The 24,901-nt window shown below is 35.5% G+C and overlaps 2 protein-coding genes across 3 annotated transcripts; one reads left to right on the plus strand and one right to left on the minus strand.

Annotated features, from left to right (window-relative positions):
- Positions 1 to 913: 913 nt before the first annotated feature.
- On the plus strand, positions 914 to 4,875 carry LOC21405610 (protein translocase subunit SecA). Of its 2 annotated transcripts, none has more exons than XM_024174807.1 (6): positions 914 to 1,360; positions 2,435 to 3,210; positions 3,401 to 3,549; positions 3,632 to 3,793; positions 4,326 to 4,441; positions 4,657 to 4,875. In XM_024174807.1, the coding sequence occupies exons 2-6, from the start codon at positions 3,006 to 3,008 to the stop codon at positions 4,673 to 4,675; spliced, it is 651 nt and encodes a 216-aa protein (XP_024030575.1). In that variant the 5' UTR covers positions 914 to 1,360; positions 2,435 to 3,005; the 3' UTR covers positions 4,676 to 4,875. The 2 variants fall into 2 exon arrangements, with proteins under 2 accessions (XP_024030575.1, XP_024030576.1); XM_024174808.1 differs by having other exon boundaries at positions 3,084 to 3,210.
- Positions 4,876 to 15,402: 10,527 nt separating this feature from the next.
- LOC112094277 lies at positions 15,403 to 17,306 on the minus strand. The gene is made up of 6 exons (XM_024174796.1): positions 16,831 to 17,306; positions 16,679 to 16,734; positions 16,497 to 16,603; positions 15,948 to 16,301; positions 15,614 to 15,793; positions 15,403 to 15,471 (listed from the first exon to the last, which is right to left on the minus strand). Exons 1-6 carry the CDS (start codon positions 17,304 to 17,306, stop codon positions 15,403 to 15,405), a joined length of 1,242 nt encoding a protein of 413 aa, XP_024030564.1.
- Positions 17,307 to 24,901: the final 7,595 nt, after the last annotated feature.

Genomic DNA, 24,901 nt, shown 5'->3' on the forward strand with positions numbered 1-24,901 from the left:
CTGAACTGCACTCTTTGTAACACTTTGTCATTCAATTTTTAAAACATAATACTCATTCTCTATAAACAATGAAACGTTAACAAAAATGTCCCTTCATAAGATTTTTAACGATAATTGACATTTAATTTATTACTTTAAGAGTATTTTCATAATTCTATGATTTATAAACTAATTTAAAATTGAACTTTTAATTATGAAACATATGACTAAATATAAGCTAAAAATTTTATGAATTTTTTAATGGTGGAATAATAAAATTTATGAATTTTTTTTAAATATTTTTTTACGTTAAAAGTAACCAAAGAGAAATAGGAAATTTTCAACCAAAAAAAAAAAGAACTATTATAATTGTGAGGTGGGGATTCGTTGAGTAATTAGGGAGTGAAAAAGATTTATCTTTTTTTAATTTTACTAAATATTACATATAAGTTTGAATAAAAATATTAGAGTGTGTGAGTAAAATAGTAATTGTGTTCAAAATTGTTTAACAACAATTATTATAAATGTGACACATGTAAAATCTTAGATTGATTAATGGAGGGGTAATTTTGTTAATGTCTTATTATTCAAGAAAAACGAATATTACATTTTAAAAATCAGAGATAAATGTTATAAGAGGTATAGTTGAGGATAAATTTTTGTTATTAATCCTTAAATTTAACTATATTACAATTTTAGTTTAGACCAAATTACAAATAGACAAATTAAGGTACAAAAATTATTTCCTTATAATTTTAGTTAAAAAATTAAGAAAATTGTGCATTTTACCTTCAAATCACCTGAATTAGGATTTCTACCCTTTTCATTTGAGTTTTTTAAAAAAATAAAAACTGTTTTTAACATTTTCAAAATGACCATTTTATCCCTGATTTTACTAGGGTTGTAATTTTTGCCTCTCGCATTCTCTCTCTAACATCCACGTCTCCCTCTATCCGCCCCCTCCTCTCTCTCTCTCTCTCTCTCTCAGTCCGTCGCCGTCCTCATTTTCTTCGTCTCCGTCGCTGGATCTAATTAGATCCGCACCGACAACCTCCATCTCGTCCTCCTTTCTTCTCTCGACATAGAAGCTCCGTCCGCGACGAGCATCCTCTGACGAGCCACTATATCTGTGACGGATAGATCTGTCTCACGCAACGTGGATTTCTCCCCACGCCGCTGATGCGACGGATGCCCATCGTCATGGTCGTCGTTTTCGTTCGCTTCGCCGACGAAGTGCAGACCTAGGGCCAGAAGATCAAGGGATCTCGTTGGCAAGTTCACTGCCCTTCCCTTCGACCAGTGCAAGCATAATATCAGCACCGTCGATTGCCAGCCCTTTGGCCCCTCCGGCGGCATGCTCGTTTTCGTCTCCTGCAATCAGGTCCTCTTTTCTTATTTATTTATTTATTTATCTATTCATTGATTTGTTTTTGATAGGGTTTTAGGGTTTCGAATTGGCGTTTGTTGATTTGTAATGTTGTTGGTATTATTAATCAATTATCTGATTTTGGAATGGTTAAGGTTATATTTTTTACCTCTTTGATCTAAGGAAGCATTATTATGCTTTTGCTTTTGCTCAACCGAAACATGGAGTTGGCTTTCTCCTTTTTGTCTCTACCCTTAATCGAATTTTGGTACTCACTTTTTGTTTGTTTGTTTGTTTGTTTATGGGTTTGGGGTAGTTGAAACTGTTTCCAGTTTTTGGCTTTTGATCAGTAAAACTTGATCATTTCTTCTAAGGAGATCAAAATTCTGTTGGAGAATGGAGAACAATTATACTAATGCGCTATTGTTTAGTTTGCGTTTCTAGTTATTTCTTTGATCGTTTTTTTTTTTGTTACTTCAAGAAAATCGAAGAGAAACAGTAGTTTGTTACTTTCATTAAGTCTGCAAATTTAAATGCGTTTGTATTTTTTTTACTACATGCTGGTTCATGTTTTTGTGTGAATATTAATCTACCATATTCATGTGTTTGTTTCTCTTTTTGATAAAAATGAAGTAAGAAATTAATTATTCTTACTTTGCTTGGAGGAATTTATAACATTTTGCTTTTAGGAAATTAGTTGTAATTTCAAAGTCAGTTTTATTAGAGAATATACTTTTTCATGTTTGCTTGTTGGTGTTCTTTTCCTGATTTTCTCCTTGCTGGGTAGTTAAGTAAGTGACTAGGCCTGTGGGACATAGCACTTTCCATAACTTACCTGTAATGGACATAGCATCAAAGTCAGTTTTGGATTTATGTATCAATATGGTTTTATGTTTTTTTTCGATAATTTACTGCTTATGGCTTCGTTTAGATTTCGTTGGTATAATTTGATAATTTTGTGTTTCTTGTTGATTTTGGAATGTGAATTTGTAGGATATATCCCTCGACTTTATTTTTACTATTGTTTAAATTTGGTTTGGTTTCTGTTAATGGTTTGTTACTAAATGGTGGTATCCGGAATTTCCTCAGGCACTCGCTTAGAGATGATATCCTCTTTCCCATTTGTTCAATGGTTGATTTGGAGCCTTTGACAACAAACCAAGATTCAGTGGCTAATTTTTATTACTAAGATTTGTTCAATAGTTGATTTTTGTGAGATCAAATCTTCAAAACAAACTAAGGGTGTGTTTGGTAGGGATTTTGGGAGCCCAAAATCAATTGTCTATCCAGCCAAAGGTTTTTTTTGCATTTGGTAAAAACGTAAAAAAGTGCTTCTGAAAGAATTTGGGGAGAATTTGAAGCCAAAATCAGAAGCTGCCTTTGGACTGTTTCTGATTCTAGATTGTGCGGCAATCTAAGGGAGTCCTTTAATGAAACTTTTGTTATTTCCGATATTTACCCATGCTGAATGAAAAGAATTCCAGACCCAAATTTTTTTTGCTCTTAGCGGTCATGTTCTCTCTTCTCTCTTGAGCTCTCTCGTCTCCCTCTTTGCTCTCTCTTCGTGCTCTCTCCCCGTTTCTCTCTCTTCTCACTCTGCTACCCAATTGATTGGAGGAGCATATTAACATTTTTGTGATCGGAAAGGAAGTCCGAGAATATGCATTATTCAAGAATCCTTGGCTACACTTTATACAAGAAAAACTCCAGCTTTATCTTCTCTTTGGTTCCTTCACAGCACCGTTGGATCTCCTCCACAACCCCTCTACAAAACTCATGGATGGACAAGATCAAAGGAGTATTCACCAGCGAAAAGGCCTCCGATGAAGGACCCCAAATCACCTCCGAGTCTTTCACCCTTCTCCGTAGGTTTATTTGTCACTGTTCTGTCATTTTAGCTCATACCCATTAAATTTTCAGAAGAAAAATGCTGCATTTGAGGATTAGTTCCTTCAATTTTGTAGTTTTTTTTTTTTTTTTTTTTTTTTTTTTTGTGGGCAATTACCAATTAGTGTTGTTATTTTTTTTTTTAATTATTTAGTTGATTAATTATAGGCTTTGCGGATGAATTGAAGAACGCGAGAAGAGTAGGATCTTTCAAGCAATATATGGTGGGTAGAAGCAGTGAAGCGACATTTTCGGATGCCTTTGAGAAACAAGAAGCTATAATTCGATATCTTGGAGGCTTTGATGCCACTGGAGAGGTGTATTTTTTTACTCTAATTTAATGGGTTTTTATTTTTTTTGTCATTTGTTGATAGTTTTTTAGATTTTAATGTTTTGTAGAATCTCCAAAGCAATCACAAGCAAGAAGCAGCAAAGAATTGTAATTGCACGATTGCCGATGTTGAGAATGCTCTGGCCAAGTTTACGTGGGCCAAAGAAGCACAAAAGAAGATAGAAAATCTGAAGAAAGAAGGAAAACCAATGCCCAAGAGTCTTGCTGAGGTATCATGCCTTTTAACTTCTGTATTTGGACTACTCCTTACTTATTTGGTCAATAAAAACATTCAGAGCATCTTCAATTGAATGTCAAGTGCCAAAATTTGACACCACCATTTTCCCGCAATGCTTTACTTGCTCAAATTTGGCATTTGGTTGTTTAGTAATTGATATGTTGATTCTTCACTCTATCATTACAAGTTTACAACATTACCATTTTACTGTTATTAAAATTATCCTTTTACAAGTTTCAAAACTCAAAATTTGTGACAAAAATTAGATATAACATCTAAACTAGTATTATGGATTGGAGTTGGTATTTTTACATGTTTTTTTGGCGCCAAATTAAGCATTCACATTAGCATTTAGATTGGAGATTGTCTTAAACATGTATTTTGGCTTAGATTATAGAACATACTAATGTCTATCAATTTTTGTAGAGATTGACACTTTTTCTTTGGTACTTCATTGGAAATGAAACGTGACAAATTCACTAATCTAGTTGTTCTCATTTGTGTTTGCGATTTACTTTCTTCAGGTGCAAAAACTGATGGGCTCTACACCATTGGATCTTGCTAGGTCTAATTTGGCCAAGAGTGGACAAATAAGTAAGAATGCGCTTTGCCCATGTGGTTCCAATAAGAGATACAAAAGGTATTCCCTGTTTCCGACCTTTACAGAAAGATTTTTTAAGATTTAAATAAATCATGAACTAGAAGGCATTCTTTAGTACGTGCATGAGACGGAATATCAGGATCACATCTTTTATTAGTGTCGTTCAATGCTTGGTTTTAAGTTGATTATCCAATGTCTTAGATTAATCTTAAATCTTCTATTTAATCTGTGTACTCTGTTTCTTCTGGTAATAGGTGTTGCGGGAAGAACTGAAGTGATTGAAGAACAAAGTACAGCGCCCAGAAAAGATCCCTACTCTACCATGGAAATGGAGTTTGGAGAGTCCATCAGAACTCCTAGAATCAATTTTTGAGTTCTTAAATGTCGAAGCCTTTTGTTTTATTTTGGCTAGTTGGACGAGTTGGTCCATGCATTCAATTAGATTTGGGGAGATTTGATGGTCAGAAAATTGTTTTTGATAAATGGATCATTTTAGGATCCGTTTAGTTCGTTGATTCGAGTTTTTAATTCGACTTTATATGTGATTTTATGTGAGAATTTTTTACTGTAGTAAAAAAATTAGATGTGACTGTTTTTAAGCTTTTTACTGTAGTAAAATTCAAATCGGTGAAATGAACGGAGTCTTAATTTGTCAGTTTAATGGTGGGCTTCTCAATTTAAGCAACATTTATTCTTATTTGAACATTTATGGCTTTGAAACAACTTAAGTTGAAGCTCAACTGGCTTAAGTTTGAGCATGGGTTAGGATCATCTTCTTAAATGTTGTATATGTACATTTTTATTGTATATGTTGGTTTCGTTTATTTTACCGATTTGAGTTTAGAATTCGAGTTTTGTTACAGTAAAAAGTTCTCAGAAACAGTTACATTTATTTATTTATTTATTTTTTGCTAGAGTAAAAGCTCTCATATAGTCACATTTCAAATCGAATTAAAAATTTAAATCAGTGAACTAAACAGACGTGTTGATTACTCACTAATGCTTCCTTTGTTGTAAATATATTGTGAATGAAAAATGAAAAAAAAAAAGAATTAATTATCATAAATTTATTGTTAGAAAATTTAGAATCATATTATTATGTTTTTAAAATTAAATAAGTATTTTTAAATATCAAAAATAATTATATATATATTTAAGTTTCATACTATGTTTATTTTGGTTATTTTAACTAGTTATAGTAATTCAACTTCATAATTTATTAAATGTTATTACACTGATTTTAGAACTAGCATACATAGTATAATTATAGTTTACTAAACATTCAGATGTATAATGTAACAGTTATTTTTTCCTGCAGCACAACTAAAAGCTTTTAAAAAAAAAAAATTCACAGCAATACCAAATTAGGCCTAAGATTTTTGTCAGCATTGGATTTCAAATGTCATATAAGATTTTGAGCTCTAAGATTTATTTTGGAGATTTGATTTGTTGTTTCTGTATTATTTTTTTTTTGTTTTTGTGTTTTTGATAGCTAATATTTCTTTTACGTTTGCATTTTTCAATTTGATTATTGTTGTTATAAATCAACTGATATTTGTTGAAAAAAAAAAAGAGCATAATGTGGCAGATTATGCTTAATAATCTAACATATTATGAAGCATAATTTGTTAGGTTATGAACATAATCTGACAGTTTATGGATCATAAATTAGAAAATTATGGATTATAATCACATAAATTGACAGATTGTGAAACATAATTCGTCAGGTTATAAAGCATAAATTGGTAATTTATAAATCATAACCTGTCAGACTATGGCTGGAGCTGGTGACTAGACTATGGCCAATCCCGGCAACCAACGGTCAAAGTAATCTGTCAAGTTATGGATAATAACCTGAGCATAATCTGTTAGGTTATGAATCATAACTTGATAGATTATGGTTAGTGGCTAGTGTAATCTGTCAAGTTATGAATCATAACCTATTAAATTATAACAGGAGACCCGCTGGTGGCTAGTGTAATTTATCAAGTTATGGCCAACCGGTTGGAGACCCCTGACATATCTTATATTTTATCAATGGACCATTGATGGTAACTTTAGAATTTTAAAAATGTTTAATTTAACTATTTTTATTATTTTAATTGTAAAATGTTAGAAATCAATCAGCTAATTTCTAGAGTTTAGAAATTGATTGGGGTACCTATTTGATGGATATTTCCCTTATTGTCTCTAAAAATTTTGGTTTGTTCACGCTCCCTTATTCTTTCTTTCTTTTTTTTTTTTTTTTTTTTTTTTTTTTTTCTCATTTAGGATAGTTTTCTCTTTATTTACTAGAGTTTTTTTTCCCCTGAAGTTTGATTGGATGACGAATCCTTAATGTGACTTCATTAAAGTGACCAATATATAATATAGTTAATAACGACTTCGTTGATAAATAGAGATTTTACTATGTTATGGTTTGGCTCTTTTGCATGATCAAAACGCATGTAATTCCTAGAATAACTCAAAAGCAAAGAGAGAGGAGAAGAATAAAAGTAATAAAAAATAATTGAAGATCAAGGTTGACTCTCCTTTTGAAAATGATTTGTGTTTGCTTAGTTAGTTTTTTATGTGAGATTAATTATGGTCTTTCAAAACTTCGACGAAATAGTTTTTAACCATCAAAAGTAAATAGAAAAAGTATACGTTTAAATTTTTTTTTTTTTTTTTTTTTTTTTTTTTTTTTTTTTTTATAAAAAACATACATGAAAGCCCCTTAAACTTTACGTGTTTGATGGATTAATCTCTAAACTAAAAATTTTTATAATCAACCTCCTAAATTTTAAAATTGTTGTATTAGTGGTCGAATTAATAACCCCCGTTAAATATCAAACGGTTTTAGACAATATTTAGCATGTGAATTGCATGTGAGTTTTTGATAAAGACATAGGAGGTCTTTTTCTTATTCAAAGAAAGGCTTTTTTGCATGAAAACTTCATGTACTTTACGTGTTTGGCAGATTAATTCATAAACTAAAATTTTTTGTAATCAACCTCTTGAACTTTGAAATTGTTGTATTAGTGGTCTAATTGATAACCCCCGCTTAATATCAAACGAGTTTGGACAATATTTAGCATGTGAATTGCACGTGAGTTTTTAATAAGGACATTGATGGTCTTTTTCTTATTCAAATAAGGAATTAATCAAAAAATAATAATAATAAAAAAAAACAAAAAACAAAAAACAGCCATCACCGCACATCTTTCTCCATCTCCCTTACTATCTTCTCATTCCCCCTCACCGCACAAAAAACTCTCTCTTTTATTTTGAATCTACCTTTCACTCAGAAAAAGAAAATTATTGAAAAGAGTAAATAAAGTTCACATAATCAAGAAAAGGGCATGTCATCATCGAAGGACGAGTGGCAAGAGGAAATCCAAGGCCACGATTGGAGTGGAGTTCCAAACTCAGAGCATGGAAATCAACAGCAAAGAGATCAAGGCTCAGATTTTGGGACACCGCAGGCCAAGAACGCTTCCGCGCCGTCCAAAAAAAAAATTGGGGCTAGGCTAGGCGACGGCATACGGATCTGGATTCTTTTTTTTTTTCCGAATGGGGATTGCTAATGAGGAGGAGACGAATTTAGGGCTTTCGGTTCCGGATTTGGGTTTTCAGGTCACCAAGGGGGCTTGCCACGGCAGCAGCGGGCGGCGCAAGGGGGTGACAGTATTGCTGCAACGGCGATTTTCTCCGCCGGCGATTTCCTTCGGCGGAAGCCCTCTTTCACCTTCCTCCTGTAATCTCATTATTTTTTTTATTAGTTTATTTTTCAAGAAGTGTATTTTGTTGAGGAAATAAGACAGCCAAGTGCCTATGGAGAGATTCACGTGACTAGCACGTGGGTCATTCTATTAAAAGACCTAACACCATCATCAATTGGACTACCAATACAAAGATTTTAAAGTTTAAGGGGTTGATTATAAAAATTTTTAGTTCAAGGACCCAACCGCTAAATACATAAAGTTTAAGGGGGTTTCACACAAAAAAGCCCAATTAAAAAGAAGAAAAAAAAAGTAACTTTTTCTGTACGTTGACGTATCTCCGATAGATTTGTATAAATCACGTAAAAGTTAAAAAATATATAGATTTAATAATTAAAAAAACTTGATTTATCGATACATCAGACGTGTCAGAAAATCTCTAAAAAAAAATTGTAAAAGTATTTCATTTTTTATGACTAGTGTAAAAATACAACAAGTGTTTTGTTTGGTAAAGAAAACATATGATATGTAAATATTTTTAGAAAACTACTTATTGCAATTTCTGAAATTATTATTTCTATAGTTATATTCCCACCCAAAGCTACCATAGACAAGGTGCATTGGAGGATTGCTAGCATAAATAACTTAGAAAGTGTTTGATTTTTAGGCGCTTATAATGGTGCATAGCGTAAAAATTAATGCTATGATTTTATTTGGAATAAAATCTACGGATATGAAAAAGGAAAGTATCTTATTAGAAATATTATGGTATATTTCTAATATCTTGACAGATTGAGTAATCAAGTAATCTACTCTGTGATAAAAATAAGGGAGATCTTTTTCATATTTTGTGTTTGCTCCTTTTATAATAGGTACACGTTATAAATAGCTAGATAGCATGGCACAAACCGAAAAAGAGAAAAAGCGTGATAAAATTATGTCGAATCTCTATCAATTTTTCTCTCTCTCTCTCTCTCTCTCTCTTTCTCACCTAGTCTTCCGTAGATTCTTAAGTTGTGGATTTGTCCTAGTTGTTCGGGTTCTGCCTTTGTAATAACCACACCCGTGAGTAATCAAGGACACATTGATGATCGTGATCGTGGAGGATCATGACTTAGAGCATGAAAATCATGTTTGTGACTAGAGATTGTGAGGCTATCCTGTGGCGAATCTTGTTTCGGAGTCGAATCGGAGATCTGACCTATAACCACTGTAGATGCTTCCGTATATGTACCCAATGATATGTTTTCCTTAAGAAAGAATCATGTCATAATTTTTATTTTTTATTTCACGTAAAAGAATTTAAGTTAACCTAACATGCTTCTAGGAGCATAAACAAGTTTTTTTTATTTTTTTATTTTCAATTTTTCTAAAAAACAAAGCGTTAAACCCTTTTATGAGTATTCATCGTCTCATTTAATAATCTTTACTACACACCTGTTATTAGATATAAAAGTTTTCTTTTTTTTGAAAATAAATATATAAAAGATTTTATTAAAGGAATAAAATTTTAACTAATTGGACATGATTAATAAAATGACTATGAACGAAATATTAAATTTTCAATTTAAGCGTGTATATGTGCGATCAATCATTTTCGGACTTCTTGTCACTCATATTTAGATCACAAATTCAAATACTGTAGAAAAATTAACTAAAATCTAAAAATACTTTTGTACTTCTCAAAAAGCGACTAGTTTTGTAAATTTAAAAACCCAATTATGCTTTCCTTTTCTTGTATTACAAAAATCTCTAAATTTGAAGGAACTTAAATCAGAGAGGGAGGCAATATTTGGTATATGGGTTTAGCTACAGTGTAAACTCATAATTTTAATTATGTTACAGTATTTTTCTCTCATTAAAAATTTAAATCTCAAAATTTATAATAAAAAACTCTAATTTGAACTCATATATCAAACATTTCCTAAGATAGTTGTAACTAACAACGTTAGTGAAGTAGTGCGTGGTTTTCAAAGGCCTTCAAAGGTGATTTTATTTTACATGTCTTGAGGTTTTTTTTTTTTCCAATGACCTAATGTTCGTTTCTTATTTATCTAAAATCATGTTTCATTTTTATTATATATATATATATATCACTTTTCATTTGGTCCTTCGTTAATACCTTTCATTTGGTCCTTGAAAAGGGGTAAATTTATGTCGATAAACAACTAGTCAAAGCAATTTATATATACTGTACATAAATATATTACCATTTCATTCTTTTACGTACCTAGCAACATCTGTGAGAAGAAAAATATGGCTAAAAGTATCAAATCCTTTATTTCTTGACCTTCATCGTGATCTTCTTGGTCTTTTTCAAATCTTCAGGCAAGTTTATGCGAGCTTTTTTGTTTCCCACGGATGACCTATGCATTTTGTTTTTGATAAAGTTTGTTTTGTTTTTGATAAAGCTATACATATTTAGTTTAAAGGTGTGTGATACAATTCAGGGGTTATGATTTACTTTCTGGGACTTGGAACTTCTTTTTTTTTTTTTTTTTTTTTTTTTTTTTTTTTGGTTTTTTTTTTTTTTTTCCCCTTTTAAAAAATTTTTTTTTTTTTTTGAGGTTTCATATTTGGCTTCCCATCTTAAATAAGTTATGTTGGGTGGGAATTTCACAAACGACACGTCAGACAACGAGCAAGCCACACGTGGCCCCATACTTATCACGTCATGTAACCCTCAACGCCTAAACCTCGTTGGTCTCTCCCGAATGGCAAGAGAGTCGAGCTGTCACGCCCCCCAAACGGAGTGAGTGACGTGGAGCTCGATTATGAGTTAATAAAATAAATTCCCAGACGAGCCCCACTCAACTGCATTAAAATATAAATAAATTACAGAATTTCAGAGCCTCTGACACACAGGGCTCCACCCCACAGGACATATAGTATCGTACATACATGCTAATGTAAATAATCATTACAACAGACATCAACCACAGTCTAATTAATCCAAATATTACATAAGTTTACAGAATTTCTCAAATTCCTTACATTTGTCCAAGAGGATGACCACAATCCTCACTTGATTCCAACAGCAGCACAACTCAGCTGCTTCGTAGCAAATATCCAGCTACTGTGCACCGCTCCTAGAATCTCCTGGGATGGGTTTAATACATTTAAAACATAAAACGTGAGCGAAAGGCCCAATAGGATATAATTTGAAATAAACGTTATAAATAGATGAATAATAAGTGAGCGAGGAAATAAATAAATGAATAAGTAAATAAAATAAGACATTCAGTTCCAACAGACAGTCGGAACCTCACATCCTTTTTCTCAAAGGAAATATAACTGAAAATAACCGTATTACAGGCTTCAGCAAGTAATTAGTACAAATTACTTACCTAACCAAGTGCCTCGCCTACCCAGACCCATTTTCGGGTTCTGCCCCCGAGGATGCACTCTCCGCATCCTATCTAGGCTTATAGCAATAGACTCTCTTACCGGTTCACAAGATCTCTTTATTAAGAAATCATTCATTAACATTCTAAAATCGTTAATATGACCTCACGAACCACTCAAGCCACGGGCCCCATGATTGGGCAAGCCATGAGGTTCCATGACTAAACAAGCCATGGTTTTCAAAGCGTTTTTCTTTCACAAACCAATCCCTTTCTTTAAAACATTTTCAAGGCCAAAATCCTTTTTAAAAACAGGCTCACAAGGAAAAGGGATAGAAATCCTACCTCATACTATCAAACCTGGGACTAGCGTTGCCTTTTCCGGGTTCCGCTTCCTCAAGCCCCTTCAGTCTGAATCCTCAGCAATCACTGATGCAAGACAACACTTTAGGATTAATTCTAATTCCTAAAGCAATCCAAATCTCAATTTCCAACCAAGATTTCCTATTAGTGTGCCCTAATCTATTTTCATGTTTCAAATTATCATTCCAAGGGTTTTCAATCTCAAAACAAGAATTAAAGATGTTAATCCATTCATCTCAAGTTCCCAAATGAAGCTAATTTGGGTTCTCCCAAAAAACAGGGGTCAAAACAGCAATTTCAGGCCAAACAGGGTCAAACCCTGTGTCAACCGGTCGACTGGTGACAGAACAGTGCATTACCACCGGTCGACCGGTGGTGTGCACTCTGGTCGATCGAATAGGTCGATCGGTCAGGCTAATGCAATCCGGTCAACCGCATAGGTCGACCAGTTTCCATGTGATCCAGTGCGGTCGACCGGTGGCACCAGCTGCGCGAGAGAAGCTCGCAGAAACCAGTCTAAAAACCTGTAAATCAAGTCCCAAATCGAGATATTTCAAAGGGAAACCACTAGATCTGGGTTCTAGGTCCTAAAACAAGTCCAAAGAACCCAAAGATCTCCAATTTCTACCCTAGGTTTACTCAAAAACCATCAAAATCCGGTTTGAACCAAAAATAAGTTTTGAAATTCAAAAACTTGAGATTCAAGAGAGGTTCTTTCAATAATCTTACCTCGAATCCTTCTCTTGACGTTGAAAACTTCTTTAATTCCTTCCTTGGTTCAAGATCCGTTTAATTTGGGACAAAAATGAGAGAAATAGAGAGAGAGTGTGAGAGAGAGCACGGGAGAGTGAAAGAGAGTGAGAGAGAGAGATGCACGGGAAAGGAAAGAGAAAAGGAAAGGAAGAAAAGAAAAGAAAAGGAAAGGAAATGGACAAGTGTCAATATTTTAAAAGAGCAGTCTAGAAATGCACCCTTACACACTTCTGGGTTAAAATAAATTACTGAGAATAATTTTAATACCTTAGAACTATTTAAACTTACACGCGTCCAATTAATAATCCAGATTAGGCACACTAATAATCTCAATTACCTTAATTAATCTCAATTAATTCTTCAGGGTGTTACAGCTCCACCCCCTTTAGGCAATTTCGTCCTCGAAATTAAGGCTAACCTCAAAGCGTAAACAGATGCGGATACTGCTCCTGCATCGTCGTCTCAAGCTCCCATGTCGCTTCCTCGACTCCATGGTGTTGCCACAACACTTTCACTAATGGGATCTCACGATGACGCAGACTCTTTATTTTTCGATCAATAATATGAATTGGTGCCTCCTCGTATGACTCGTCATCCTGTATTGGAACGTCAAACCACTGCACTACAACTTCCGGCTCAGGTTGACATTTCAATCTCAATTAATTCTTCAGGGTGTTACAGCTCCACCCCCTTTAGGCAATTTCGTCCTCGAAATTAAGGCTAACCTCAAAGCGTAAACAGATGCGGATACTGCTCCTGCATCGTCGTCTCAAGCTCCCATGTCGCTTCCTCGACTCCATGGTGTTGCCACAACACTTTCACTAATGGGATCTCACGATGACGCAGACTCTTTATTTTTCGATCAATAATATGAATTGGTGCCTCCTCGTATGACTCGTCATCCTGTATTGGAACGTCAAACCACTGCACTACAACTTCCGGCTCAGGTTGACATTTCTGAAGCATGGAGACATGAAACACGTCATGCACGTGAGATAATTCAGGTGATAAAGCCAATCAATAAGCCACCACTCCAATTCGTTGCACGATCGGGAATGGCCCTACATACCTTGGTGCAAGTTTCCCTTTCACACCAAACCGAACAATTCCCTTGCGTGGGGAAACCTTCAGTAAGACAAAGTCGCCCTCTTGGAATTCCAAAGGCATACGCCTTCTGTCAGCATAGCTTTTCTGATGACTTTGAGCTGTCAACAGTCGTTCTCGAATCACAGCTATCTTCTCATTATTCTCTTGAATAACTTCCGGTCCAGTGCTCAGTCGATCCTCTAGTTCCAACCAACACACAGGTGACCTACAAGGACAACCATATAGAGCTTCAAACGATGCCATTCCAATACTGGCATGATAGCTATTGTTATAACTAAACTCAGCTAGGTGCAGATATTTCTTCCAGTTCCCACCATATTCCAGAATACAAGCACGAAGCATATCCTCTAGAATCTGAATAACTCTTTCAGATTGTCCATCCGTCTGAGGATGAAATACGGTGCTAAAATTCAAATATGTTCACATGGCTTCCTGAAAACTCCTCCAATACCTTGCATTGAAGCGGGTATCACGATCAGACGTGATAGACAGTGGCACTCCGTGTAGTCTCATGATGTGCTCCAGGTACAATTCTAATAGAATTTTCTGAGAATACGTCACACGGAAAGGTATGAAATGCGCAGACTTCGTCAACCTATCCACCACCACTTAGATGGCATCGTGCTTCAGCTCGGTTCTCGGTAACCCCATCAGAAAGTCCATAGTGATGTGCTCCCATTTCCATCCAGGGACAGGAAGAGGTTGCAACTCTCCCGTTGGCTTCTGATGCTCAGCTTTAATCCGGAGGCAAGTCACACATTCCGAGACATACTCACGAACGTCTCTTTTCATGCCTCTCCACCAGTACTGTCTTTTTAGGTCCTGGTACATCTTTGTACTTCCTGGATGTATAGCAAACTTTGATTTTTGTGCCTCTTGCAGAATCGTCTTCTTTACCTCACCCGCCTTTGGAACAGCAAGGCGGTTGTGGAAATACAAGGCTCCATCCTCTTGGATTCTCCAATCCTCAAATTGCTCTCATTCTGGATCCGAATCCAAATTCCTTGGAGGTGTGGATCCTGCCATTGATTCTGCTTAACCTGTTGCACAATATCCGGTGTAGAGATTAGATTATACACCATAGCCTGGTTATGATCTTCGTAGAACTGAAGATCATACTCACTCACCACTTCAATCCTTTTCCAATCTTCCAAAGTTAATGACGCCAGAGTCCCCGTCGTCTTCCTACTAAAGGCATCAGCCACCACATTAGCTTTTCCAAGATGATATTACAGAGTGAAGTCATAATCTTCCATATACTCCACTTATCTCCTTTGCATGAGATTCAAGTCTTTCTGAGTAAACAAGTACTTCAGACTTTTATGGTCAGAAAAGACCTGAAACTTTGCTCCATAGAGATAACATCTCCATATCTTCAGAGTAAATATTACCGTTGCCAGCTCTAAATCATGAGTGGGGTAATTCCGTTTATGTGGTCTTAATTGGCGAGATGCGTACGCTACCACACGTCCCTCTTGCATTAAGACACAGCCAAGCCCACTCCCCAATGCGTCAGAATACACCTCATATGGTTCTTCATTATCAGAAATAGTCAAGACTGGTGCACTTGTCAGTCTGACCTACAATTCCTGAAAAGCATTTTCACATTCGGCGTCCCACTAGAATCTGACTTCTTTCTTGGTCAACCGAGTCATCGGTGCAGCAATACTCGAGAAGTCTTTCACGAAACCCTGATAGTACCCTACAAGTATGAGGAAACTGCGAATCTCCGCTACATTCTTCGGCCTTTCCCACTGTAGCACAGTCTCGATCTTAGAAGGATCGACAGAGATTTCTTGTCCTGAAATTACATGCCCAAGGAACTTCACTTCTGTCAGCCAGAAGTCACATTTCTCCTTCTTAGCATACAACTGGTGTTCACGAAGAGTTTGAAGAACAATTCTCAAGTGCTGGTCATGTTCTTCCCAAGTCTTCGAGTAAACCAATATGTCGTCAATGAAGCCAATTACGAACCAATCCAAATACGGCCGAAAAACACGGTTCATCAAGTCTATGAATGCCGCCGGGGCATTCGTCAGCCCAAAAGGCATCACCAGAAACTCGAAGTGTCCATATCGAGTTCTGAAAGCAGTCTTCAAAATGTCTTCCTCCTTGATTTTCAGCTGATGGTACCCAGATCTCAAGTCAATCTTAGAGTAGAACTGTGATCCACCCAACTGATCGATGTGGGTATTTGTTCTTCACAGTCACCTTGTTCAATTGACAGTAGTCAATGCACAACCGAAGAGATCCGTCGTGCTTCTTCACAAATAGCACCGGTGCACCCCAAAGGGAAGTGTTATTCCGGATATATCCCTTTTCTGTCAGCTTCTCAAGCTGCGTTCTTAATTCTTTCATCTCCTCCGGAGCCATCCGGTATGGAGGAATGGAAATAGGTGCCGTTCCCGGAACCAAATCAATACAGAATTCAATCTCCCAATCTGGCGGTAAACCAGGTAGCTCATCAGGAAATACATCTGTAATCTCATCCACTACAGGGATTCTCGCACTATCCCCAGTTATCTTGGGTTCACCTTCTAGAGCAAGAAGAGAAGAAAAACATGTCAAGTTCTTCCGTCCCCCAACGCTGTACTTCAACAGTCGTTCTCCCAGGTCTGGGTTCATATCCGCCTGATAAGAAATCACTGTTCCGAAATTCGTCACCAAAGTTACTTTTCTATGGTAGCAATCAACAATCGCACCGTACCTTGACAGCCAATCCATTCCAAGTACCACGTCAAACGGGCTCATAGGAAGGATAATCAAATATGCTCTCAATCGCTCACCGCCAATCGTGATTTCACACGATTTACACACACTCATTACCTCCACACATCCCAGTGGAGAGTTCAAAGTCGTCGGGACTTCTAAATTCTCAGATTCCAGTTTCAAGTTCCGTACAAAAGAACTTGATATAAACGAGTGTGTGACACCTATATCAAACAATACGTGAGCAAAAGAATGAGAGATTAGAATCATACCCTCAACCACCGTGTTGTTGGTCTAACCTCCAGAGCTGCCTCCTGCCAGGGTATAAGCTTGTCCCTGTACTTTCCCTTTCCCTCTGTCACCAACATTAGGCCGTTAGGTCGGAGGCCTATACTGTTGTGGTGGAGGTGGTTGTACCGGTCTCGGCGCTTGAGGCCAGAATTGTGTATACAGAGGTGGTTGATTAGTCGGTACAAAATGGTATGGCATCTGTTGTAGCTGATATGGTGGCATGTACTGTGGTGGCCCTTCTTGACTGTAGGAAGCGTCACTTTGGGCTTGTTGAGCCAGCGGCCGATTAGGATAATTCTTCCTAATATGACCCACCTGCCCACAATGGTGACACCTAGGCCCGTATGGAGCATTTCTGTCACTTTCGGATGAACTACTGCCACCGCTTGTCATTTCCTCAACCGTCTCTCCCTGGTTGCGGTTTCTTCTACCATTCCGCTGTGGCCCACCTGAAACAGAAGGTCTACCAGAGACAGAGACTCGACCAGTTGCCTCTTTGCTTTGGTGATAGGCCAAGTTATCCTGTTCTACCCTTGTAGCTGCAGCTACCAAATCCCGGAAGTTTCGAAGTCTCAGAGCCACTAAGGATCTCCTCACAGAGTTCTTGAGGCCCTTCTCAAACTTAAGACATCTCATGTGTTCAGATTCCACCAGAGATGGTGCAAACCGGATAGGTCATTAAACTGGGCCTCATATTCCCTCACAGACATGTCTCCTTGGAGTAGAGACATAAATTCCATCACTTTTTCATCCTTATAACTCTGAGGGAAGTATTGCTCATTGAACAGTGTCTCAAACTGCTCTCAAGTCAATCCTGCAACATCTATTCTTCTCTTGACCTGTTTCCACCAAGTATTTGCTAAACCCTCCATCTTGTATACAGCAAATTCCACCCAGTATTCATCTGGGACTCCCATAGTACTCAAGTGCTTAACCTTGGAGTCAATCCAAAACTCTGCTTCCTGAGGTCCTCCCTCACAGTTAAACGAGGGGATAGGCGCTCATCTAAATTCCCAGAAATAATCTTGTTTCCTATCCTCAACCGGTTGCTCATTCTGAGCTCTCGTGGCCATGCCCCGAAAGGCAGCATACATGGCATCCAAGAACCCTTGGTTCGGTTGTGCTGGTTGATTAACTGGTCTACGGCGAGGCGCCATTTTCCTTTAACTGAAATAAAACTAGACTATTCAGTGGATTACAGATGTCACACATGTATGTACAATCCTGGGGTTTCTTAACCTGGGGCTCTGATACCACTCTGTCACGCCCCCCAAATAGGGTGGGTGACATGGAGCTTGATTAAGAGTTAATAAAGCAGATTCCCAAACGAGCCCCACTCAACTGCATTAAAATATAAATAAATTACAGAATTCCGGAGCCTCTGACACACAGGGCTCCACCCCACAGAACATACAGTATCGTACATACATGCTCATGTAAATAATCATTACAACAGACATCAACCACAGTCTAGTTAATCCAAATATTACATAAGTTTACAGAATTTCTCAAATTTCCTTACATTTGTCCAAGAGGATGACCACAATCCTCACTTGATTCCAATAGCATCACAACTCAACTGCTTCGTAGCAAATATCCAGCTACTGTACACCGTTCCTAGAATCTCCTGAGATGGGTTTAATACATTTAAAACATAAAACGTGAGCGTAAGGCCCAGTAGGATATAATTTGAAATAAACGTTATAAATAAATGAATAATAAGTGAATGAGGAAATAAATAAATGAATAAGTAAATAAAATAAGACATTCAGTTCCAACAGACAGACGAAACCTCACATCCTTTTTCTCAAAGGAAATATAACTGAAAATAACCGTATTACAGGCTTCAGCAAGTAATTAGGACAAATTACTTACCTAACCAAGTGCCTCGCCTACCCAGACCGATTTTCGGGTTCTGCCCCCGAGGATGCACTCTCCGCATCCTATCTAGGCTTACAGCAATAGACTCTCTTACCGGTTAGCAAGATCTCTTTATTAAGAAATCATTCATTAACATTCTAAAATCGTTAATATGACCTCACGAACTACTCAAGCCACGGGCCCCATGATTGGGCAAGCCATGAGGTTCCATGACTAAACAAGCCATGGTTTTCAAAGCGTTTTTCTTTCACAAACCAATCCCTTTCTTTAAAACATTTTCAAGGCCAAAATCCTTTTTAAAAACAGGCTCCCAAGGAAAAGGGATAGAAATCCTACCTCGTACTATCAAACCTGAGACTAGCGTTGCCTTTTCCGGCTTCCACTTCCTCAAGCCCCTTCAGTCTGAATCCTCAGCGATCACTGATGCAAGACAACACTTTAGGATTAATTCTCATTCCTAAAGTAATCCAAATCTCAATTTCCAACCAAGATTTCCTATTAGTGTGCCCTAATCCATTTTCATGTTTCAAATTATCATTCCAAGGGTTTTCAATCTCAAAACAAGGATTAAAGATGCTAATCCATTCATCTCAAGTCCCCAAATGAAGCTGATTTGGGTTCTCCCCGAAAACATGGGTCAAAACAACAATTTTAGGCCAAACAGGGTCAAATCCCGTGTCAACCGGTCGACTGGTGACAGAACAGTGCATTACCACCGGTCGACCGGTGGTGTGCACTCCGGTCGACTGGACAGGTCGACCGGTCAGGCCAATGCAATCCGGTCGACCGCATAGGTCGACCGGTTTCCATGTGATCCGGTGCGGTCGACCGGTGGCACCAGCTGCGCGAGAGAAGCTCGCAGAAACCAATCTAAAAACCTGTAAATCCAGTTCCAAATCGAGATATTTCAAAGGGAAACCACTAGATCTAGGTTCTAGGTCCTAAAACAAGTCCAAAGAACCCAAAGATCTCCAATTTCTACCCTAAGTTTACTCAAAAACCATCAAAATCCGGTTTGAACCAAAAATAAGTTTTGAAATTCAAAAACTTGAGATTCAAGAGAGGTTCGTTTAGTAATCTTACCTCGAATCCTTCTCTTGACGTTGAAAACTTCTTTAATTCCTTCCTTGGTTCAAGATTCGTTTAATTTGGGACAAAAATGAGAGAAACAGAGAGAGAGTGTGAGAGAGAGCACGGGAGAGTGAAAGAGAGTGTGAGAGAGAGAGATGCACGGGAAAGGAAAGAGAAAAGGAAAGGAAGAAAAGAAAAGAAAAGGAAAGAAAATGGACAAGTGTCAATATTTTAAAAGAGCAGTCCAGAAATGCGCCCTTACACACTTCTAGGTTAAAATAAATTACTAAGAATAATTTTAATACCTTGGAACTATTTTAACTCACACGCGTCAGAAACATTCATTAATTAATACTCAATTAATAATCTAAATTAGGCACACTAATAATCTTAATTACCTTAATTAATCTCAATTAATTCTTTAGGGTGTTACACGAGCGTACGAGACCGTCGACCGTATACACAGTCGAGGTCTGCGAGACCAGCCCGGGAAAAGTAGCACGACAAAGTCGACCATGAGGAGTCGACGCTTGGCTGATGTCAACATAGGTGCAGAGGGTATACTTGAACAGCTGACTCCACACCCCGAGGCCCCTGAGGTGACCGGTTGAATATCCCAACGTTGCGTATGGATTTGGAGGAGGTCAGTTGCACAAGAAATGATTACAAGCCCCCTAAACTGCCTAGAATAGGTCAAAATATATTACAGAAGATTTGCAGAGCCGTAATAGGGGGACAAATTGGATGAGTGAACAGTCCAAAAGGTGTTGGCAAGCTATGATCTAGGCAAATAAGGCAATAGGCCACTTGAGTGAATGGGCCCACTCGGGGAAATGCCCACTGGTCCCAACCGCCCACCATTGGATAAGACCCAGGACAAATGGGCTATAAAAAGGAAAAAGACCCCCCGAGAGAGGGGGGGATTGCTTCTCTTGTATTGAAACTCACTTGTAAACAAACAAATCAAAAGAAATACAATCCAGTGGATGTAGCTCTTGATTTATAAGGGTGAACAACTATAAAATCTTTGTGTCTTCTTATTATTACGAGGATCATAGCATACACTTCACAAAACACCATCACAAGAACACACACATACGGCGAAATCACAAGTTCCGAACCGGTAACCAAGCGGGCTACTGCGGGGTAACTTGGTACGGCACAAAACATGTCTCATTTGTTTCCGAAATGAAAGGTTGACTCTTTTGTTTTTATTTTTATTTTTATTTTTTTGAGGTTTCATATTTGGCTTCCCATTTTAAATAAGTTTCAAAACATGTCTCATTTGTTTCCGAAATGAAAGGCCTTAACTTAATTTTACGAAATTGTAACATTAGTAATCTACCTAGCTAATTGATTAAGAAAAGCATATGACATCCTTAACTAATTACTATGGATTACATGTGTTAATGATTTTTGGTTTAGATTAAGGGCACCTCTACTTACAACCACAATTTTATTTTTCACACATTTATTTTTAAACCATCCACATTGTACTTGCTACACTCCTCTTAAATAAAAAAAAAAAGAAAAAAATCCCTCACAACTAAATTGTATTATTTCTCTTTTTTTTTTTCACCCACCCGCCGATCAAATTTATCATTTTTTTACAACCATTTTCCTTTTTTAACCATTTGGGCTTTTTTTTTTTTTTTTTTTGGTTTTCACACAAAATTTGATTATTAAAAAAAAAAAAAAAAAAAAAAAAAAAAAAACACACACACACACACACAAAGGAAGAGAGTTTGTATAATGCTCTCAATAGTATAATGTTTATATACTATTAGTACATAAAATAAGGGAGGAAAAGAAACATTTTATATACAATCAGTGTATATATATTTCAACCAAAAAAGTAATTCATGAAATTAGAAAACACAGAGAGAGAGAGAAGGGGAAGCGGAAGTAAAGCAGGCCTGATCAATATGCCAGGCTCTTTTTATTATTGGTTTTATATGTTTTCTTCCATGTATATGCTCAAAAGTTCATTTGCACAGTATTAAACGGAGCTTATCATTTTCTAAACAATTTTTAGGGACCGACTTAAGCAAAAAAATATGACACAGAGAAGCCTCGAGAACAAACACAGAAAGGTGAGAACTGCAATATGCGCAAAATTATTTTTTTTTTGGTTATAAATATAATGATTAACCTTGTTTTCAAAACCTATGGTGTTCTCTTATCAGCTAAGGATTACTTGATCATTGAAAATGCTGTTAGTTATAACGAATTAACAATCATACAGATTTTCTATGAATCGGAAACCTTTTCTCCTTTTACGAATCGGAAGTTTTTAAAAACTAATGGTAAAACCACCAAAATTTGAATGAGAAAAAAAAAAGAATTTTTAAAGAAAAATTTAACCACATACTATTTTATGGAGGGATTCTTTCACATTATAATATATTTCTATTATTTTGAAAAATGTAGGGCACAATTAATCTTAAAAGGCAATAATTTTTTTTAAAGTTGAGTGTTTTAAAGTTGGGTGTGTAATGAGTATTTTTTAACAAATAATTGTCTTTAAGAGTGATTTTATTAATAGATAATTTAGTAATAAAAAATTTTATTAAAAAAGAGTGTGAAAATTAACAGAATGAGAGGTGTCAATAAATGATAAAAATAAAATTAGTAGTTCTGATTCTTCTTATATAACTTATTTTTTTATACATATATATAAATAAACATAGTGACTAGTGATAAAGAATGTTGTTGCAGACATGCAGATATAATCTAATGATAATTCCATATGTGCCCATATATTTTTAGAATTGTAAAAAAATTAACGCCTCATTCGTGGAAGTTTCTATGAATTGAGGTTTTTTTCTTGTACGGATCAGAAATTTTTAAAAACTAACGGTAAGAGTTGAATGAGAACAAAAAAAAAAAAAAGGAATTTTAAAGAGGTTCTTTCACATTGGAATCCATCTCTATTTTTTTTTTTTTTTTATAGAAAATGTAGGGCACAATAAATTTTAAAAGACAATAATTTTTTTAAAAGTAGAGTGTGTAATGAGTATTTTTAAAAAAAATAATAATTTTGTCCTTAAAAGTAATTTTATTAATGGATAATTTAATAATAAGAAATTTTATTAAAAAGAGTGTGAAAATTAGCAGAATGAGGGGTGTTAATAAATGGGAAGAACAAAATAAGTAGTTTTGATTCTTTCTAGAGAACTTAATTTTCTATACATATAGATGATTAGATAGCAACTAGTGATAAAAAATGTGGTTGTAGACTTGCTAGACATAGTTTAACGATAATTCCATAAGTGCTTAAATTAAAATTTTATTAAAAAATTAACACGTCATTCATAAAAGTACTAAAGTTGCAACTTTTAATAAGTTCAGGGGTCAATTTTATGTCATTTTGAATTGTATGAGATAAAGTGAGACCTCTAAATTTTGGGAGTTAAATTTGAAATTTAAGCTTTCACAAAATGTTGTAAAGTGAATACAAATGGATAATTGATGTAAAAGTTAAAAAAAGCATCTCATATGCATGTGACTTGACATAACATAACATTTTAAAAAAAGTAGGATGATCATTCTATTTTTCCCTCTTATTCATAAAAGATTGGCTAAAAATTTACGACTCGTTCATTTTACTGATTCGAGTTTTCAATTTAAATTTTGTTACAGTTATAAGTTCTCACAAAAAGTCACATTTAATTTTTTTTTGCTACAGTAAAATGCTCTCATATAAAATCACATTTCAAATTAAATTGAAAACTCGAAATTCGAATCAACGAACTGAACGAGACTTTAGACTTTAGACTAAACTAGTTAAGATTAAGTTAAATGTTGACCATATTTTTAATGTTCACATGAACGGTTTTGGAATCTATCCTTTTTCTTAAGAACTTATCCTGTGACTTGAAGCCCCATTCCCAATTGCAAATGCATGTTATATATAATGGAATTAATCATTCTAATATATTTAAGAAAGCATGTCCATTTGGACATTTATTAATGTTTGTTTTTGTGTATATATAATAATGTTTTTATTAATTGTTCGTGACAGAATCTCATATATACATAGTTCAGAAGCGTATAACGCGACCATGCTTGGGTTCTGCAGCTTGCATAAAGATATGCAAAAGAAAGTATCCATTATCAATTGGTGGGTTCTGTGGCCAAATTAGTTTTTAAGTCACGATTAGGTCTATGCGTGTGCTTGTTTGTATAAAATACCACTCAAGTAAAAAGACCATAATAATACCCATATTTAATTAGTCTAGACGTATTGTAGCAACTCTTTGGTTGTTTTATTTGGACGTGCACATTGGGCTCGTTAAAGTTGTGACTTTTTATTAAATATTTGGAACGAAGAGCTTAATGAGTCAAAATATTTTAAAGTTTCTAATAAACAATAAAAGTATTGGAATAAAATTTATAATGTCTTAATAAAACTCTGGTACAAATTTTAAAATCTATTTCAAAGTATTTTTTTAGAAATCACATTTTATAACTTTGACTTAAACTTCTTTTGAAAAGTCAAAACATTCTGATAAATCATCTAAACACTTTTAAAAATAACTTTTAGATTTGAAAGCCAAAAACAATTTTCAAAAAAGCACTTCTAAACATACCAAACTATACCTCGCGCATAAAATTATACTTGAGTAATATACATTAAGGATAACTCTCTCTAAAATGCCTTCAACATAACGGTTCAAATTTTAAGTATACTAACAATTTTCAAGATATTTTAAGTTTATTGAAGGTTGAGGTAAGTAAAAATAAAACTCTATTATCAAAAAGGTAGAAATAAAGCATTAGAAACATAAAATAGAAAAAAAAAGGCAATTAGTATTATTTGGTCTATAAACTCTTTCATAAGTGAGGATTTCATCTTATTCTTTTGAGAGTAATTGGCACGGATGGTCTATAACCTCTTTAGTAGGTGATAGTTTAGCCCTTATTTTTTAATTTTGGTAAAATGGTCCCCAATGTTATTAAATTAATGCAATTAAGTCTTTTTCGTTTAATTCCGTCAAATTTTTAACAGAATCCTTCACGTGATGATCATGTGCATCTCTTTTTTGATGAAAATACAAAAATACCCTCATGTCTCACAAGAACCAACTAAAACTTGTTTTTTTTTAAACAAAAATAAAAAATCAACTTCTTTCTTCTACAAAGTCCAATCCAACCCCTAACCCCTAACCCTAACAAGAGTTGTCGCCTCCATATCTATCAGTATGGGTGAAATTCGGCTGGGTAGGGTAGAATTTTAACAAAGAGTTGGACTAGCTCGCAAGAATCGGGCTGAGACA

The sequence above is a fragment of the Morus notabilis genome, unplaced genomic scaffold (assembly GCF_000414095.1).
Source record: "Morus notabilis unplaced genomic scaffold, ASM41409v2 Scaffold15, whole genome shotgun sequence".
Lineage (NCBI taxonomy): Eukaryota > Viridiplantae > Streptophyta > Magnoliopsida > Rosales > Moraceae > Morus > Morus notabilis.

Bases quoted from the DNA above. Each gene is read 5' to 3' on its own strand.
- LOC21405610 (XM_024174807.1), top strand. From the start codon at position 3,006: ATGCATTATTCAAGAATCCTTGGCTACACTTTATACAAGAAAAACTCC. The intron at 3,211-3,400 runs GTAGGTTTATTT...GATTAATTATAG, and splicing joins CGAGTCTTTCACCCTTCTCC to GCTTTGCGGATGAATTGAAG. The intron at 3,550-3,631 runs GTGTATTTTTTT...AATGTTTTGTAG, and splicing joins GCTTTGATGCCACTGGAGAG to AATCTCCAAAGCAATCACAA.
- LOC112094277 (XM_024174796.1), bottom strand. From the start codon at position 17,306: ATGAGATGTCTTAAGTTTGAGAAGGGCCTCAAGAACTCTGTGAGGAGA. The intron at 16,302-16,496 runs GTAATGAGTGTG...ATTTCTTATCAG, and splicing joins CTCCACTGGGATGTGTGGAG to GCGGATATGAACCCAGACCT. The intron at 15,472-15,613 runs GTTTACTCGAAG...ATGTAATTTCAG, and splicing joins GCTTCATTGACGACATATTG to GACAAGAAATCTCTGTCGAT.